This window comes from Pituophis catenifer, unplaced genomic scaffold, assembly GCF_029215685.1.
Source record: "Pituophis catenifer annectens isolate HBS135680 unplaced genomic scaffold, rPitCat1.0.hap2 SCAF_2, whole genome shotgun sequence".
In the NCBI taxonomy this organism is placed as follows: Eukaryota; Metazoa; Chordata; class Lepidosauria; order Squamata; family Colubridae; genus Pituophis; species Pituophis catenifer.
In genome coordinates, this window is record NW_027256882.1 from 95,994,801 (window position 1) to 96,014,495 (window position 19,695).

The 19,695-nt window shown below is 38.8% G+C and overlaps 1 protein-coding gene across 1 annotated transcript; it reads left to right on the plus strand.

Annotated features, from left to right (window-relative positions):
* Positions 1–8,780: 8,780 nt before the first annotated feature.
* On the plus strand, positions 8,781–18,468 carry ATOX1 (antioxidant 1 copper chaperone). Its single transcript, XM_070933861.1, has 4 exons — positions 8,781–8,908; positions 14,247–14,322; positions 15,403–15,573; positions 18,214–18,468. The coding sequence occupies exons 1-3, from the start codon at positions 8,903–8,905 to the stop codon at positions 15,525–15,527; spliced, it is 207 nt and encodes a 68-aa protein (XP_070789962.1). The 5' UTR covers positions 8,781–8,902; the 3' UTR covers positions 15,528–15,573; positions 18,214–18,468.
* The last annotated feature ends 1,227 nt before the right edge of the window (positions 18,469–19,695 follow it).

Sequence of the window (19,695 nt, forward strand, 5' to 3'; positions counted from 1 at the left end):
CTAGACACAAGAACAGTTTTTCCCCAAACGCCATCACTCTGCTAAACAAATAATTCCCTCAACACTGTCAAACTATTTACTAAGTCTGCACTACTATTAATCTTCTCATCGTTCCTATCACCCATCTCCTCCCACTTATGACTGTATGACTGTAACCTTGTTGCTGGTATCCTTAAGATTTATATTGACTGTTTCCTAATATGATTTATTTGCTTATTTGTACCCTATGACTATCATTAAGTGTTGTACCTTATGATTCTTGACAAATGTATCTTTTCTTTTATGTACACCAAGAGCATATGCACCAAGACAAATTCCTTGTGTGTCCAATCACACTTGGCCAATAAAAAATTCTTCTTCTCTCCTCTCCTCTCCTCTCCTCTCCTCTCCTCTCCTCTCCTCTCCTCTCCTCTTCTATTCTCTTCTCTTCTCCCAAATGGATTTCCCATTTTAATTTTGGTTCACAACTAAGTAAGGTTGTGTTATTCCAGGGCCATCTTACTTCAGTGTGATGCTTTTTTTTTTTTTAATTTGATTTATATGCCGCCCTTCTCCAGAGAAGGGCGGCTTACAATGCATTTTGCAGTGTGACTACTGGAGTATTGACATATCTATGAAGATTCTCAGTCATCCAAGTCATGATTGTCCCAGAGATGCTTTTTCACTGGACTTTCTGGGTTGTTGTTTTTTTTTGAAGACGTTTCGCTTCTCATCCAAGAAGCTTCTTCAACTCTGACTTCCATTCCCCACCATCCAGTCAGAGCTGAAGAAGCTTCTCATATGAGAAGCGAAATGTCTTCAAAGAAAAAACCAGAAAGTCCAGTGGCCTCTTGAAAAGCATCTTTGGGAGAGAATATTGGCAGCATCAATATACAAGCAGTCTTTGACCTATAACCACAGTTGGGACCAGAATTTCTGAAGTTAAGCAAGACTCTCGTTAAGTGAGTCTTGCCTGATTTTATGACCTTTGCTGCATCAAGCGGTCATTATGGGAATCAGGTTTCCCCACATTGACTTTGCTTGTCAGAAGCTGACTGGGAAAGTTGTAAATGCTGATCACATGACCCTGGGATGCTGCAACCATAATAAATGCATGCTGGTAGCCAAGTGCCTGAATTTTGATCATGTTACCATGGGGATGATTGTATGACCATGGGGATGTTGCAGTGGTCATAAGTATGAAGAACAGTCATAAATCACATTTATTTATTTATTTATTTATTATTCATATTTCTATGCCACCCATTCTCCAAGGACTTTGGGCGGCTTACACCAAAGACAGTATACTAAATAGCATATTGCCCCCAACAATCTGGGTCCTCATTTTACCCACCTCAGAAGGATGGATTTTCAGTGCCATGGTAACTTTGAACTGCCACTAAATGAATGCTTGTAAATTGAGGACTATCTGTAATCTAAACATCCCCTGCAGTTAGTTTCAACTCATCATCTCATTCATAGAGGATCTTCTATAACAGGTCCCCAATTCCCAGGCCATCAGCCATTCAGAACTGGGCCGCAGAAGTGGTGGGCAAGCGCACAGACACACATCCCCACTTGTGCAAGTGACCGATACGTGTGTGATGGTCATATGCATGAGGACAAAGTCATAAATCAGTGGTTTTTTTCAGTGTTGTAACTTCAAATGGTCGTAAACAATTGGTTGTGAGTCAAGGACTATTTGTATATAGAGACAAGATCTTCAGCAAAGGCTGTAGAGTCCCCTGGGGTTTAAAAAAAATTAATAGCCCAGCTGCAAGGGTAAGACAATTTTTTATTATATCTTAATAAGTTAAAGTACAGTCCTTTGAAAAGTGTGTTCCCTCACTTTAATGAAGGCTGCTTGCCCTCCAAAGTAATATTGTTAGGACTCATATATGCACCTGTTGTTGCCAATGTTTTATATATTTCATAGCCAGACACATATTTTGGGAAGATAAAAAAATCAACATATATTACAATACACTACTGTAATATCAGTTGTCCATGTATGATCAATAGGATAACTAAAAATGATAATTTCACATGTATAATTTAAATTTACATGTACACAGCACATAATTTAAATTTACATGTATACAGCATAGAATGACTAGATGCAAGAAAGATCACCTAAAAATTACACAAAAGTTTCAGGAATTGTGCTTTTTCAACAAAGTAAAATCCTGCTAAACAACAATTAATATAGAAATTCTGTCCTGTCTTACATCTGATCAACTCTTGTACATTTTAACCAGATCTGTATGGCCCTTTGCAGAAAGTGACTAAGACTATTTTTAATATTCTTGTAACTAAATAATAAAAAGCTCCACTAATAGAAGCAAGCTTCCACCTTCTTTCTCTGATCTGAATTTAATGCCACTGAATAGTACAGGGAAAAAGGTACATTTTACAGTTGACAATTTAAAATGCTTTTGCTTAGATTCTAGTTAATGGGAAGATATAAGTTCTCATCTATCCAGTATTTATCATAGTACTGATGTAGGCTTAGTGTTACCTTCATCAACTTTTTAAAAAAAACACAGTTCTTACTTTACTATAAGTATATCCCCGCCCCCAATATTCCAAAGTGTAGAGAATAATAGACGTTCAATAAATAGCATACTGGCTGCTGTATTATGATTTTAAATTGTGTTCCATCTACAAATTTCCTGAAAAAGAAACTGGCTGGTGTTGATCATCTAACAAAGCATGTGTTTTTTTTTAAAAAAAGAAAAAATCTGTTCCTGCCAACCTAGGTTTGCACCAAACATGGAGAGAAGAACATTAATATATAGGAGTAAAAAGGGTACTATCAAATAATAAATATTCAATCAGAATTTGTTTTTTTAATATAATATTTCAGATAATGAATATTTCCCTTGCTTTAAAATTCTTAAAAATGTAGAGTTTCTCCAGGCAAAAGGCTCCTAGTGGTGCAAGCTATCAAGATATATTGTTTAGCAATTTCATCTTTTCCTTCCTTAATGGATTTTCAATGAGAAGAAATGCCACTTCCAACTCTGTAATTCAATAGCTATTGTTCAAGAGTATTGAGGTATCAGAATGTTAAAAAGGGACTAGCATACAGTACTTTGTGTATACATTTAAATTATACACAAAGGTGCTTTTGACAATCTGGGAAAGTGATTGGATAGCATAAAGGTTGGAAAAAAGCAACAAAATGAAACAACAGTAGCAGATAATTGGTTTTAACAGGGTATTCAGTGTACAATCAAAAATAACATTCTCCCTGAAAAGCCATTAATATTTCAATCAGTATATGTATTGGACGTTGAGTAATTTTGGACAAAAAAAACCACAACTTGATTTTGTGTGTATCATGACAGAAGCTCCTGTTATTTCGATGTTCTCTCCAGAGCATCTGAGAACATTTATTTAAAACAGGAAGTCAGGTATATATCTAGGAAGCTTTATCCCTTCACTTGGAATAGCTCTCAAAGAGACTTTGTCTTCTATTAGATCCTTGCAGAAACTGGACTTTTGTTATCTCTAAACCCCTCATTTGTTCTCAGATATAAAGTACAGCACACGGCTAATTCATAAATCAGTAGCTTGGGACAGGCATTTACAGATGAAATAAATGATCACAGAATCTACATCCCTTTTAAATAACCTGAGATCCCATCTAATTATTAGCCTTCTAGTATAAAGATAACTTACATCACAGCTTAAAACCACAAATCAATCTTCCCTCTTTTGGTAAAGGACCTTTGTCACAATCTGGTAGCTTCTGGAAACAGATTGCAACTTCCAGAATTTCCAGCCTACGTGGCCTTTTGGAATTTGAGAATCCAGCCTTTGTGGAGGAAGCCTGTATTAAAAAAATTCCCTTCCTCCGATCATGGTCACTCAGCACTTACTCACTGCTCCCACCCCAAATTCTGCATTTTCAAGTGTAGAAAGACAAGGATCCCCGCACATTGAACTTAACCATACCATTCAGTTTATTTGACAACAGAACAGAATTCTTTCCTACTGCCTTCTTCCAGAGATCTTTCAAGTTCCCAGACAAGCCAGAGATTTCCTGAGTGTCTCATTGAGTTCTAAAGGTCACTTGCTACAACTATTTTAAGACTATAGCATGATCCTGTAGATCTGTTATCTAAACAGCTCATTTATTTCATTCAGGTAATTGAGTTTACAACTGATAACACAGCTAAATCAATTTTGCATGCTTTTTAAAAAAAAAAAAAAAACCATGCATATTATGTTGCCTTGTCTTCAAAATAGTTTTAAGAATTTCAAAGATGATTTTCAAGTTCAGCTTTTAATGTAAGTAGATTCACAATAGATTTAAGGTGCTTTAATCATTTTTAATAAAATAGTTTAGATCAAATATCAAGATCTTTTAAGATATCTTAAATGTAAACATTTAATGTAAACATTTAAGATATGTAGTGTAAAATATAATAGCTTCTAATGTACTCTAAGTAGTTAAACTAAACTTGAAAAATGTTGGAGAATTTTGTATCTGGCAAACCAATTAAGGATGTGAAAGTTGAGAATGCCATTCCTTATGGAATTTAGACTAAGCAACTAGCCCTGGATGTATTGCTCTTTTGACGCATTACAGTTAATGTTTTTGAGTATTAGCATTCAGTTTTCCTTTAGATGTAATTAAATGTAATTATAGGTTTCCACTATACTGCAGTACAAATGAAAACACCAATTATAAAAACAGCTAAACCAATCATTGAATCCACAATATAGATGAACCCAATTATTAGTTAATTGGATTTTAAAAGCTTATTTTTTTTTAAAAAAAAAAATTAAGTTTCCCAGAATGCTAGCTTCTACGTAAGCTATTTATAATTTTGCTTACATTTCAGTTTCCACAGATTTAAACACACCATAGGATTATTTTTGATAACATTGGCAAAAGTCAGTTGTCTCCTGCAACTGGAAGCATCAAGTTTCAAAATTAGTGGATACATTCCCATTCCTTCAAAATATCACCTTTTGTGTTTTGCAAATTGCAAACAGAGATGCCTGTTAGTCTGTGGCAGTGGTGAAATTTAAATTTTTTTACTAGCAGTTCTATGGGCGTGCCATGGCTTGGTGGGCATGGCTTGGTGGATGTGGCAGAGGAAGGATACTGCAAAATCTCCATTTCTACCCCACTCCACGGGAAGGATATTGCAAAATCCCCATCCCCCCCCACTCCTGGGAGAAGGATATTGCAAAATCTCCATTCCCACCCCACTCTGGGAGCAGCTAGAGGTGGTATTTGCCAGTTCTCCAAACTACTCAAAATTTCCGCTACCGGTTCTCCAAAACCTGTCAGGACCTGCTGGATTTCAGCCCTGGTCTGTGGTAACAAAAAATAAGGAGTCTGGTGGAATCTTTTTGAACTAACATATTTTATTAAAAGATGGTTCGAAAAAATGCTCCCACAACCATCTTGCACTGATATCCAAGCTTATTGCATGCAGTCAAGGAGAATCTGATGTGTGCATGCTCTGACTTTTCCTGGAATGGAATCATATTTAAACATCTCCACAACTAGCAATGGCAGAGATGATGATGAAGAAGCAGCAAACTCACATCTTAACAACAGCTGTTTGGAATTACTACTTTTCCTCTTATTTTCCAGCAATTTTTGCTATTTTTAAGTTGGAAGTAAACAAAGAAACAAATGCCTGTTCTTCCATTTTCTGTCCTCTGAGCTTATTTTCTTGGTGATCGTTTTATTGAACATCGTTGTTTTGTCTTGTGCTGCTTTTGTGTTTTTTAGTTTGTTTAGCCAACCAAAAACCTTAAAAATATATAGGATGGTCAGTAAATTTAATATTTTGACAGATATTGATCAGCTGCCGCAAAAGGTGGTAATTTTGCTACATTGTCTGTGATTCAAAGATAAGGTTTCAATCTGGAGAATAGTTGCATTGCATTCTTCCAAAAAACCATCAGATAAAACAAGACTGGGAAATTGGAAAACATCCCAAAATAATGACAAACTATTTCAGTATGACTGACAAAACTACCTAGACCTGTTATGGACATGCACAGTAACATAAGAAGCAAGTAAAATTGAACACATTGTCATGCAAATAATGTGACTTTCCCTCTTGCGTCATTCCATCTATTTCATTTGCATTATTATTTTCATACCGTTGTGTTTTATGGATGCCTAAAGAGATGCCCATAAAGTAACTATGAATCACTTGACAATATTTTACCTTTCTATTTTTTAATTAACTTTCTTAAGAACAAATAAAAAGTACAGCACTTTGCAAATATAATTTAAATAAAATTAAAGAATGCAAATAATTAAATCATACAAACTGATAGCTAGCATAAGTATGAAAAACAAGTGGAACAAATAAAAACCAGTGGAATTCAGTAAAATTAATCTTGTTGAAATATATACTGTAGGTATCATACATGTGATGTTTCAGAAAGCTGAGGTCATTGGTTTTGTAATACTGTATAAGATTCTCCAATCCTTCATTCCAAATACAGTATATTGCATATTATGTCCAGTTATGTTTAAAATGGTTGATAATGTTCAATATTAAACCAAATAACTGACCTGATTCAAATATCTTCATGAGGATACCACTACAAATAGGCTGGGTTCAGATGTGCTAATGAGTGAAAAGCAATGCTTCTATTCATGCTATATACAAATTTCTCAAATTTCATCTTAAGATGATGGCCTGATTTGTATGATATGTTAGGATTGTGTGGATTTGACTTTGGTTTAGCTAATCCATCTTGTAAACCATGGCTTAATATGCTATGTCAGCACAGCTACACAATGAGGTATCTCCACAGAGACATATATTAAATGGAAGGACCAATACTTATCTCCTTCAAGTCAAGTTGCACTTCACCAAAGCTGGGCTGACACAGTGCACAGATTTATGGTTTATTTATGTATGACTTCTTGAGTTAATCCAACTCCATAACCAATTTCAGCCACAAACAAGCCATGTTGTACTCTTAAACTTGAGGTAAATTCAGCCAGCCTGATATGTACTCACTGATCTGGCCAGTATTTTCACATAGACTGAGGTATGTTAATATATAACCAATTCTGACATTCTATTAAATTTCCAATCAGCCTCTGTGGACAATATTTTTTTCTTTTACTCAGATACCAAAATGCATTATTTGTCAGCATAGGCAGCTGACCAATTGTTGAGGAAGACAAAATAGAAAACCAGTGAGGGGCAGCAGGAATACAACAGATGAAAACCCTGATCAGGCCCACAGTTAACATTTGACAGGATGCAGTTGTATTAACAGTATTTTAGGTTTTTCTAGCTTGCCTTTTATTTCATGCTATGGTTTTATTCCATGCTATGGTTTTATACAATCACGTAAATAATACTTGAATAAAGGAGATATATTGCAATAAGGAGATACAAAGCAATATTATCTCCAAAACAGGCACATGTATTTAAAATTTAATGTATTCATTGGGACTTGCCCTTGAATAAATCTGCTTTGGAAATCAGTGTCATCAAAAGTTTTTTAAACACTGTAGTGCAACACTGGGGAAAGCATGTTCCAGAGCAGGGCTCTCTGCAGTGTCACATGTTGCAAAAGGGTGGAGTTTGGCCCACCCAATGATATCCACCATTTTGCATCTAGCGTATATCCCTGCAGATATTTCCTATTACTATCTAGATCCCATGGAGGAGACCTCTGGCTCTTTCATAGTATTTCGCCTGTTAAGTTTTGGCAAAGTGAGATCCCGGTAGAGTTCTATAGGTAACTACCAGCAGTTTAAATTGGGCCGTATTAGTTAGGAGTACAGCAATCTCAAAATCATTGATATCCTGAAATGGCTTTTTGAGCTCATTTGACATATTGCTAAAGTTGGTGGGTACTCCCACAAAACGGTTGCCAATTGCAAAACACCAGTAACCCAGAAGACAAACAAAGCCCTGCGCCTCAGTTGCCCTTTTTTAAAAAAAAAAATGCATCTGTAATGATGCTGCTCTGCAGCAATTTTTTTTTTATTTTTTCAAGCTTTTTCGTTTGTTTGTTTTGTTCCAATCAAAAACGTGTTTACAAATTACGTTGCTAAAGGCAAAGCCCTTGCAGACACCGAGGAATTTTTCTGCGGGCGCAGCGTTGCACCCCAGCGTCACCCTTCTCTATGAACACTGCTGAGCTGAGCGCCTTAAAAAAAAAGGGGGGGGAAGAAAGAAGCAACTATCAAGAAGAGCCTTGATAGTACAGGGGTTTAGTGCACCCTGTTATTAACACAGCTGCCTGCAATTTCTGCTGGTTCGAATCTCTCCAAGGCTCAAGGTTGACTCAGCCTTCCATCCTTTCTAAGGTAGGTGAAATGAGGACCCAGTTTGTGGGGGCAATAAGCTGACTTTGTATAAAAATATACAAAAGAATGAAGGCTATTGCTTAACGCATTGTAAGCTGCCCTGAGTCTCCGGAGAAGGGCGGCATATAAATCAAATTAAAAAAAAAAAAACTGTTGGGGCTGTTGGGGAATTTGCCCACTGCGGGTTTTTGATTTTTTTCCTTGCCTACAGAAGTCTGGCAGAAATATGGCCGTTCTGGAAAAGGGCACAAGATGCCATTGGCATGCCTGGCTGTTGCAGCTGGAACCAATCGTCCGTCCACCCAAATCTCCTTCCCCAGCCGGGCGCCCTCCTTCCAACTGAGGTGCTCCCTTGACAACCCCATCCCCCCCCAAAGGAATTTCTCCCTCTGCCGGCACGAAGAACACACGGCGCCCCGCTTCTTTCTCCCCGCCCTACCCACGCCTGCCCGGCTGCCAGCCACGGGTTAGAAAGGAGGAGCCGCGGCGTCGGCGCTGGGAGGAGCGAGCTCGGGTTTGATCGGGTGGCCTTTCGCTTTGCTGAAGCTGGGCGAGCAGTCGGGCTAGCCGAGGAGAGCGAGCGAGCAGGTTTCTGGAGGAGCAGCCATGCCGGTAGGTGCTTGCCCACGCGTGAATCGGAGACTCGGGTTGGGGGCGGCGAGGGAGAAAGGAGGCCGAGCCCCGAGGGAGGCGCTGCAAAGGAGGTTGCCCAGCGATCCTTCTCGCTGTGTAGCCGCATCAGCCCTCCGGTGCCCCTCCGCTGTTTTCCTATCTGTGGGGGAAGAAGCCCTTCGCCTTTCCTTGGGAGAGTCCCGTTTAGCTTACGCCCTGGTTTGATTCCCTTGCCTGTAAGATCTCCTAAATCGCGTTGGGATTCCAGAAGGAAGGTATACTGTATACTGTATATGAATACTGTATTTGAGTATAACAACATCCCAGTTTGGTAAACCTGACAATACTTTTTTTAAAAAAGAGGAAATGAGCATTTGTAGAAGCACATAAACCCGACATAGGCCTCAGTTGGTAGCGTTAATTGAGTAATGATGGATTGCAATTAACTAACTCTATTTATATTACTATGATGCTAGTCCTTAGTTAAACTGGGTTTGCATGACATGAAACTGATTACATGGTCTGGCTTTGCACAATTCACAGAGATACAACATGGCTAATTACATTTTTGTCTATTTCATTCTGTAACCCAGCCTTGTATATTCTTACAGCAGAGGTGGGAAAATTTAAAAAGTAGAAACTGCACTTAAACATTTTGGAGAAGAAGGGCAAGAACCACTCTGAATAAGGTGAAAACAGATCAAGATTTATTGGGTTTTGTCCCTTGGTTTGGGGGATAGGAAATTTTAAGTTGTAATTTTTGGCTTGTTTGTTTGTTTTAACTGTACTGAGACTGTTTTTGGACTTCAGCTTGTTTGTGTTGCCTGCCTTAAAATAGCAAGAAACCCCACCAATTTTCAATAGTTAATCCAGGGTTTGCCAAAAAAATTGTGGGACCAAGGGTGGCTCACCATGCTTTGACATATTCATAGTAAAAGGAGCCCTTCATTTCAACATGCTGACAAGTAGTAACATCTGAAGACTCTCCATCTTCTTGGTCCTTCACAATGCAATTATGGCCTGTAACTCTAACCTTTCCCTGTTGTTACAATAACTTTAGTTGTGTTTTTCCTCGATGAGGGCAGAACCTATGTAATCAAGTGCTGGGATCTTAGAAAGCATTATAGTTCTTCTTCAGAACTTGTTCTTCAATACCACACCTGCAGTTTTATGTTTGGTTGTTAGTAGACTATTTGCATATTGCAAAATTAAACCACTTGCCACTTATATGGAAATCTCCTGGTGATTAACTGATGCAACAGATTAGCAGAGCCTCTTGTAGCTCATTTTCTATCCTTCCTCTGATCTTCCCAATGCCACAAAGTCTGATTCAGATCCATAATCAGCACACTAAGAAGTTTATTGTTGCAGGAGCAGCAACAGTGAAAAAAAAAGTATTGATGGGTAGGGAGGCTCATCCAATAATTGCAGGTCAAATCTTTCTGCCACTTCTGGCTAATCCAGGGGGATCCAAGTATCTTGTTGCTTTATGTGAGCTGGAGAATGAGATTTGAGATTGTACTGAGACAACAGAAGGACGTAAAAGAGTGACATCACTGAGGCCTATGTTCATCCTTAACTGCACTGCTACTGGCAACTTGTCAGCTTTGTAAGGGACATGGAAGGACATATAGGACTGCCATATACTTCCTCTACTCTTTTCTCCATCAGAACTTAAAAATTAACCACTGTGACTTTCTTTGTTCTGGATAGAGGGTAGGTGAAAGAAGTCATCACTTTTCCTGTGCTGATACTGATGCATTGGCTGCATCATGGGCCTCATTTTAAATAATGGGATATGTGGCCCTGAATAGCTTTCGCTGTCAAACATAGCACTCACTCACTGTCCATTGTAATTCAAATTCTAGAATAGGAAACTTTACAGAGTCTTGTGGCACCCTAAAAGATCAATCAAATACTTCTGATTAATTGAACTGATATTCACGAACTCTTATCCTACTTATGGAACTACCATAAATATGAGAATTTTTAGTTTTCCGTATGGTACTTTCCTTGATCAGGCTCATCAATTGGAAGAGGCCATTTAAACCACTGGGTGCAGTTAAAGTATCTTTACCAGTTGACTCCCTGGTATCTTCTGATTTGGTCAAACTGCTTTGGCCATTAGTAATTTGCCTTATTTAAGACCATTACTCTGGGTCTTGCATTGTGACATGAAAAAGGACGAGTCATGGCCTTCTGTACGCTAGCCATTCAAAAACATGAAGAGTGCTCAATCTTTCCTTAAATTTCTTTCTATTTTTTTAGTCTCTTGTCTAGGATTGAGTTTCCACTTCTTAGATTCTCTTTGTTCTCTTTTAAGAACCAATTCAAGAAAGAACTGTCAAATACAAAAAAGAGAATGGACTGTTGGCCTCTGTGATTTGGAAATTATACCCTCCTGTTGATTCAGCTTAAAAATTCATTTGCCTCTTTGCAGCTATGTCATGTTGACAGTTCTACTTCACCTTGTGATCCATAAAGAACGTTGTTGAATATTTGTTAAACATAACTAAAGAAATTGAAGCGCAAAGTTTGGTGGATGGTACAAATGCATAAATAAAGGCAAACCAAGAGTTTATTTTCATAGAAAATGAAAAGTAAAATAATGGAATTTTCAGGTGTTACATCAGTAAATCTCTGGTGTTCAGTCTGTCTCTTAGGGGAAACAAGATAGACTCAGAGATTTGGCCCTGCTTATGTCATTAAGGCTTGCATCCACTTCTGTCCACACATTCCTTAAACTGGTCTGATTATGTATTTCGATTCCAGACTTTTCTCCAATTTCAATCTCTGAGAAATGTACCTGAAGTATTACTTAAAAAACCAGTTAGTCCTTCTCAAAATGACTTACTTCTCTCCTTGACTACCTCCCTCTGCAACAGATTCTAGCAAGAGTGCACAAAAAGCCCAGAGACAATTGGATAATTCTCTGAGGGCTGAGTTGTTTACAAAGAATGCAACTTGTGCTTCGCACATTAAAATGTGTGATCCTCTTCCTTCACTTTATCCATTTTTCTAATATACATTTTTACAGAGGTAGTACTGGTGTCAATTTAAGATCAATATTTTCAGGACTGCGATATACCACACATGCAAAAATATTAACAGATGACAGTCCTCAAAGATTATGCCTAATAAATTGCTTAAAGACTCATCCGTTTTCAGATATTTCCAGATTATATTCTGAAATTGTTACTCTTCTATTATTCCCAAGAGTTTTTTGTGTGACAGTGTATTACAGTGATTCCTCAGTATTCATCTTAAATTGGTTCTGGAAGGTGCGATGAGTACCAAAAATGATTAGTGCCAAACAATTTTTTCCCATGAGGAATAATATAGTAAGTCATAAGGCAGCCAACACCAACAAGTTCTAGCTTATGCTTTGAGTACCAAAAAACCAATGAGTATCAGGACAAAATTTTCAAGTCAAAATTCGATGAGTTTCAAGTACCAAATTCGATGAGTTTCAAAGCAGTTGAGTACCATTGTAAATGCATATATAAATAAATTGGATTTGAATTCTCATAGATTCCAGATAGTATAGGTAATGATTTAATGTTCTTGGGTTAGGGGGCTATAACTGCATAATTTGAAAAAAAAATGGATATATAACAAGTAAAAAATCCTTTCCTCTATATATTTAGAATCATATAGAGCAATGGTCCTCAACCTTTTGGGCACCAGGGACCGGTTCCATGGACACAGGTTTTTCTGTGGATCAGAGTGGGTGTGGTTTCATGTGACTTTGCATCCTGCAGATAGGGCTTTACTTGTTTTCCCTGCCCAGTGCCAGTCCACAGATTGGGGGTTGGGGACTCCTGATTTAGAGATAGCATGGATAACAAGGGGACTATGATCAAGTGCATAGTGTAGAAAATGCAGATATAAAGAGGATTTTCCAGGGTCAAGCACTATAACTGAAGGAGACACAAATGAAAATTTATTTATTTATTTATTTATTTATTATTTTATTTTATTTTATTTTATTTAACTTATATGCCGCCATATCTCCAACGGACTCAGGGCGGCTCACAACAATAAAATCTACAATAATCACAGTACAAAGTTAAAAAACCTAATTAAACCAGATAAAAGTTAGAAACCCATATAAAACCCCATCAGTCCAGGCCGGGGGACTTGAATAACCAAGTTTTTAATTCGCGGCGGAAAGTGCGAAGGTCAGGGGCCAGCCGGAGCCCCAAAGGGAGTTGATTCCAGAGGGTGGGTGCGCCCACAGAGAAGGCTCTACCCCTGGGGGCACCAGCCAACATTGTCTAGCCGACGGCACCCTGAGCAAGCCCTCCCTATGGGTGCGAACCGGGCGATGAGAAGTTGTTGCTGGCTACAGGTGGTCCGCCAAATATCCTGGGCCTAAGCCATGTAGGGCTTTATAGGTTATCACCAGCACCTTGAATCTCACCTGGAGGGCAACCGGCAACCAATGCAAGTTGCGCAGGAGAGGTGTTACATGGGAGTATCGGGATTTTCCCATCACAACCTGCGCGGCTGCATTTTGTACCAGCTGAAGCCTCTGAGTGGTCCTCAAGAGCAGCCCCATGTAGAGAGCGTTACAGTAGTCAATTCGGGAGGTGACTAGCGCATGAGTAACTGTGCGTAGGGCATCTCGGTCCAAGTAGGGGCGCAACTGGCACATCAGACAGATACTTTTCATTCTCTGGAACTTTCAAATACAAGATGTCATGATGGCTACCCTTGAGTTGCTTTAAAAGTAGACTTGATTGTTTGGATATACTGTTTGTTCAGGGACCTGTTCAGGAAGAAACACTGGGTTCATCGTAGGGTAGGTAAAGACAAGTTTTGGATATCTGCCAACAGCATGAAGCATATTGTTTAGGAAAAATATAAAGAATCACTGGAAATTCCTATATAAGCATTTCCTGTCTGTACTTAGCATACATATTGTTTCTATTTCTGTAACCCACCTGATTGATTGATTGATTGATTGATTGAATGAATGAATGAATGAAAGGAAATATTATTTTGCTTAACATTGCATTTTTAAAAGTAATGCATTTATAATTTAAAACTAACAATTAAAATTACAGCAAATTATGTTGGCATGTTTATGTTTCTATAGAGTGAAGATTTGTGAATATTCTTAGTTAACACAATATTTAATTGTGCTCTGCGTTGCACTTGCAATTTAGACCAGAGTTCCCCAACCTTTATGGGATGTGCTTGCCCATCACTTTCACAGCCTGGTTCCGAAGGGCTCAAGGCCCGATTGTGGGCTGCGGCCCAGGGGTTGAGGAACCCTGATTTAGACAATGATGCATTTCAGTAATCTTAATCATTTTAATTCTTGTGATTTCAGAAACATGAGTTCTTTGTGGATATGACCTGTGAAGGATGCCTCAATGCTGTTACCCGTGTTCTCAATAAACTGGGAGGTAGGTGAGAGAAACTTGGAAGACTTTAAAATTTAAACCAGACTTTCCAACTGTCTTGCTTGGAACACTTAGAATTCTGCTCATAACCTTTCTAGAACATTTATGAAAATTCCACCACACTAATATAATATTTCCCCCAATGTATGCTTCAGTATGTTTATGTGTTGAATTTATTATTAAAGGCTGCCTTTCTGTTAATATGAATATTTGCCTGAACTAAATAATATCTGTTGAGAAAGATATCCCTTTCTTTAATCAGATTTCCTCTGCTGGATTATAACAGATTGTCCTGTAAACCTTAGTCTCCCTTTATTTCTTTGTCAGTAAACATAAATTCAACACACTGGAGAATGTGCACACTTCAGCAGAAGCCCAGTGATAATTTTGTACTTTGACCATGTAGTAAGCAAGATCTCCAAGTAACTTTGGTAATTTGACAAGTCAGCTAGGTGTTATTAGGTCAGTATATTCTGTTTGCACCGGTGTTGGGCAAATTTAAATAAATCAATACCTTTTCAGTACAGTCCAACATTACTGTGCACATCGGCACAGTATTATTATGCCCATGTATCCAAATAGATAAATAAAACTGTTCTATACAGTAGAAAGGCATGGAAATTAGTATCATTTTGATCAGTTAGATATTTATTTTCTTAGAGGTCAGTTTTATTTCAAGAAAGATGTGCCATTCCCTAAATCCTTAATACAGGGTTGAGAACTGGGCCGTGGAAGTGGTGGGTGAGTACACACATGTGAAGCTGCATTTGTGAAAGCTGCACGAAACCATCCTCTCTTCCTTCCTCCACTGCCACCATCATTTCCACTGGTCCACTGAGCTGGAAAGGTTGGGACTGCTACCTTAATACACATGGAATGACAAAGCTGGAAGGAACTTGGAAGTCTTCTAGTCCAACCCCCTGCTCAAGAAGGAGGCCCTATATAATTTCAGACAAGTGGATATCCAGTCTCTTCTTAAAAACCTCCAGTGATGATGCACCCACAACTTCTGAAGGCAAGCTGGTTTATTGTTCTCACTGTTAGGTGAGAAATACCATGCCTGTTATTTCTTCCCTCTCTTAGGTGTTCAGTTTGAAGTTGACCTACCCAACAAGAAAGTGAGCATTGATTCTAATCACAGTGTTGATACATTGTTGGACACCCTGAAGAAAACTGGGAAAAATACCTCCTATCTCGGAGAGAAATAAACTTTTAGAGAAATGTTGCTGATCAGGCTCTTTTATTTTAAGAAAGGTCAGTTGTCAAAATTATTTAAAGACTGCTCTCTGAGCAGAACTGAATACGATGTGAAATGTGCTGGAACAGCAGCCTTAGATGATAATAAAATATATTGATCGGATGTTAAGTTTGTGAATATCAACTCTACTGTCTCCTGCCTCAGATTAGCAGAAATAAAAGGAGTTAGATGTGAAGGAGTTAATGTCATGTTTTTATATATATGGTTCTGCCCAAGAGTAGAGGCTTTGCATCACCACACCATCCCTAGCACAAAAGACAAAATAAAAGTTGTATTAGTTATAGCTGAACTTGTGTTGGAGCTGTGAAGCTGTGAACACACATAGAGGAAGTATCCAGACGAAGCCTGATCCAGCAGATTGCTGAGCAAACAGCTAGGGCTGCACATACTTTGCATTTTAGGATGAGTTAAATCTGTCCAATAACCAATTTAGTAAAATGGAAGAGCAAGGCATCAACTTAATCTGGTGTCCTCATTCCTCCAAAATCTTACAGCGCGATCTGTTTTCTTTCCAAATTCTGCCTTTGTGCAGAAATAACTACAGGAATATGTATGCAGTAGCCATTCATCTCCACAAGAAGTGTTTAGGCCCTATGTTTATTTAATTTTAATTTATTTGTTAAAATACCTTTAGCCCTCCTAAACAGAAAAGTACCCTTTTCAGGTTACAATTATAAATTGAACGTTTTCCGTACATAAATTGGAGAAGAAATGAGTGGGTTGTATACAAACCAAGATGAAGTCACACAGTCAGATAGGGTCAAAAGCATCATAGAACAAAGTGTCTTAAGAGTCTTACCAAAAGCAAGAAGGAAAGGGACTACACATACTTCCTGGGAAATCATATTCTAGAGCAGGGGTGTCAACCTGGCAGCTCGCGGGCCAGATGCGTCATGCGCAGGCCACGGCCACCCCAGCTCCGCGAATGGGAAAAAACATTGTGAAACATCACGCGACAGCAATGTGACACGGCGAGTTTGACACCCGTGTTCTAGAGCATGGGAACCACTATAGAGATGGCCCAAATCCAATAAACCCCCTTCATGGAAGGAGAATTCTTACTGGAGCTTCTTGAGATGATTGGACTGAATGGACAAAGTAAGTTTTTACAAAGTAGTGCTTGTTCCCAAACACTAACAAACAGCGTGTTGGGCGTTATAGGAAAATCACTAACACTAACTATGAATTGGACCTGGAAGCTTAAGTATCCATGCAGCAACTTCAAAATCAAGGTTACCCTGTAATGGTACTGTTGCCATATTACATTCTACACCAAGTTATTTCCAAAGGCTACCCCATGCAGGGCACATTCTGATAGTCTAAACAAATGGGCTTTATATTTCTATCTCAGTGGATTTTTTTTTAACAGAGAGATCAGTAGGATCCATTGCTGTGAAGCATGCCTTTTTTTTTTTTTTTTGCAGGAATGTGGATAGGATATGACAGTGGCAGAAGTAATTTATTGTGTTACGAGCCATAAGACATGCTTCCCAACTACACTGACTTTTGATGGCTACCATATTGGAGTAGCTTAAAGCAGAGGATGAACTTTTAAAAGTAAAGTCAGAAATAGGAACATTCAAAATACAGTAAAAGAGAGACAATAGTTTCTAGTTCCACCAAATAGTACCAAAGGATGCTATTATTAGGCAATTCAGGAGGATTGTACTAACACCAATTTCAGCTATTATGAGAACCACTGTGCTTATTTTGTATCCATTTACAGGTAGTCCTTGTACAACCATTTGAAGTTACACTGGCACTGAAAAAAGTGACTTATGAGCATTTTTCACATGACCACTGCAGTATCCCTGTGGTCACGTGATCAAAATTCGAACCCTAGGCAACTGGCATGTATTTATGTATTTGCAGTATAACTGGGGTCATGGGCTCACTTTTTGCAACCTTTTGACAAGCAAAATCAACGGGGAAGCCAGATTCATTTAACGACATATCAACTGCAATGATTCACTTAATAATTATGGCAAGAAAGATTGTAAAATGGGGTAAAATTGACTTAAGAATTGTCTTGATTTGCAATTTTGGGCTCAGTTATGGTCATAAGTCAAGGACTACCTATACCCGTGATGGCGAACCTATGGCATGCGTGCCACAGGTGGCATGCGAAGCCATATTGGTGGGCACGCGAGCTCAGCTCCGGCGCACATGTGCATGCCGGCCAGCCAATTTTCGGGCCTTCTGGGCCCACCAGAAGTAGGGAAACAGACCGTTTCCAGTTTCCGGGGAGCAATGGGGAAGGCCGTTTTCACCTTCCCCAGACTCCTAGAAAGCCTCTGGAGCCTGGGGAGGGCGAAAAACGGGCTTACTGGGCCCACTGTGCCATTGTGTGCCAAAAGCGGGGGGGAAGTGTAAGTGGATCACGCGTGCATGCAGGGGGGTCGGGGCATAGAATTATGGGTGTGGGCACGTGCGTGCACAACCCCCTCTCCTCGTGCTCCCCCCACTTTTGGCATGCGATGGCGAAAAGGTTAGCCATCACTGACTTATACTGTGAATGTATGGGCATTATAAATTCTGATAATGTTACCACAAATTTGCTTAAAGTAGATGTGCTATGTAGTTCCACCAGCAGGTGGAGATCGTGTCTAATTCTTTTACTTCCTCTGGTTTTCCAGCAATGCTTTTAACATGGCTTCAGTAAGAAGGCAGTTACTTCTACTCCCGTCAATCCTGTTCCTTTGACTGCAGTTGCCTGCCCAGATGTTGGAAAAGAGAGAAAAGGCGGGAAGAAAACAACTTTCCTTGGGGAAAAGGACTAAGGGAAAAATGTGACCCCAGATGGCCCAAGTCTCCTTCCACAAATGTAACGCTTATGCATTCTTCTTTTATGATCTTGTAATAAAGCAAGGAGCTGTTCCTATTTTCATGTAGCAGTCTTGACTCCGTGGATTTCTTTAGGAGCAACCAGTAGCTTTTTAAAAGAAGCAAATTAGCTTGATTTATATTCACCTGTATTCTAAAGCAGACTTGTGCAAACTCGTGCCCAACAAATGGCTATGATGCTAGGGATGATGAAGAACGTCAAATATTCTTGAGAATCTCAGATTGCAGAAGGATATACAGGAATGTGCCAGGGCCAAATTGAGCCCATGTAGTACTTACATTCACTCTTACTACATTTCCCTTTCTATAACAAATAGTGCTTCCCTTCCTTCCTCCCTCCCTCCCTTCCTTTTCTGCAAATTATATATCCACTCATCTCAACAGCACTTCTTGGTAGCTTACAAACAATATACAATTATCAGCAGAAAAAATAAATTTAGTGGTTTTATATATCAATCCCCAACTAAAACCAAAACTTGTTCTAATTGATGAACATGGTAGATTTCCTGGGGCAGAAGTTAACTTGCATGGGACTAAGACTTTGATATGGGAATTTATGCCTCAGATGATGATAAAGTACTGTTTTATAAACAAATTATAGAGATATTAATCATTTTTTTTAAAAAATTTATGTTTGATAACAAACTAAAATGGAGTGATTTTCCCCACAGCTGGACAGAACTTCTGAGGGGAAAAATCTCTAAAATACCCCTTGCATACGTAAGCAAAATTGGAGTCCTGACAGTACCATGCTTCAGGTTTTGTGAATAGCCAGGTTCTTCAGAGACAGCCATGAAAACTATTGTGTTTTTTAGGTCTCATTCAGGGGTGGGTTCTATTTACCTTTACTACCAGTTCGCAACGGGGCCGTGCGCACACACTCGCTTCGCTTGTGCAGAAGCTTCCTGATGACATCCGGGTCAGTGGCGGAGCCTCCCACCGATTTTACTACTGGTTCTTGCGACCCAGTCTAAACCGGGGGCAACCCACCACTGGTCTCATTGTATTGAAAATACTAGGACATAATGAAGAATTGAACTTCTATTGATTCATTTTTAATAAAATATGAGTGTGGAACTGTACATTTCAATTTTTTAAAACATGCATAGGCTAACTTAGTTCAGTAAGCAGCCAATTGTTTTCTGAGCACAAAATTATTTTAATACCAGCCTAGATAGACACAGAAATGTGGCCAGGATTGTAGCTGATGCCTCTTAATCTTTTGCAATTGTTAAAATGGAGAGAGGAGTTTATTATTTACTATTTATTTATGT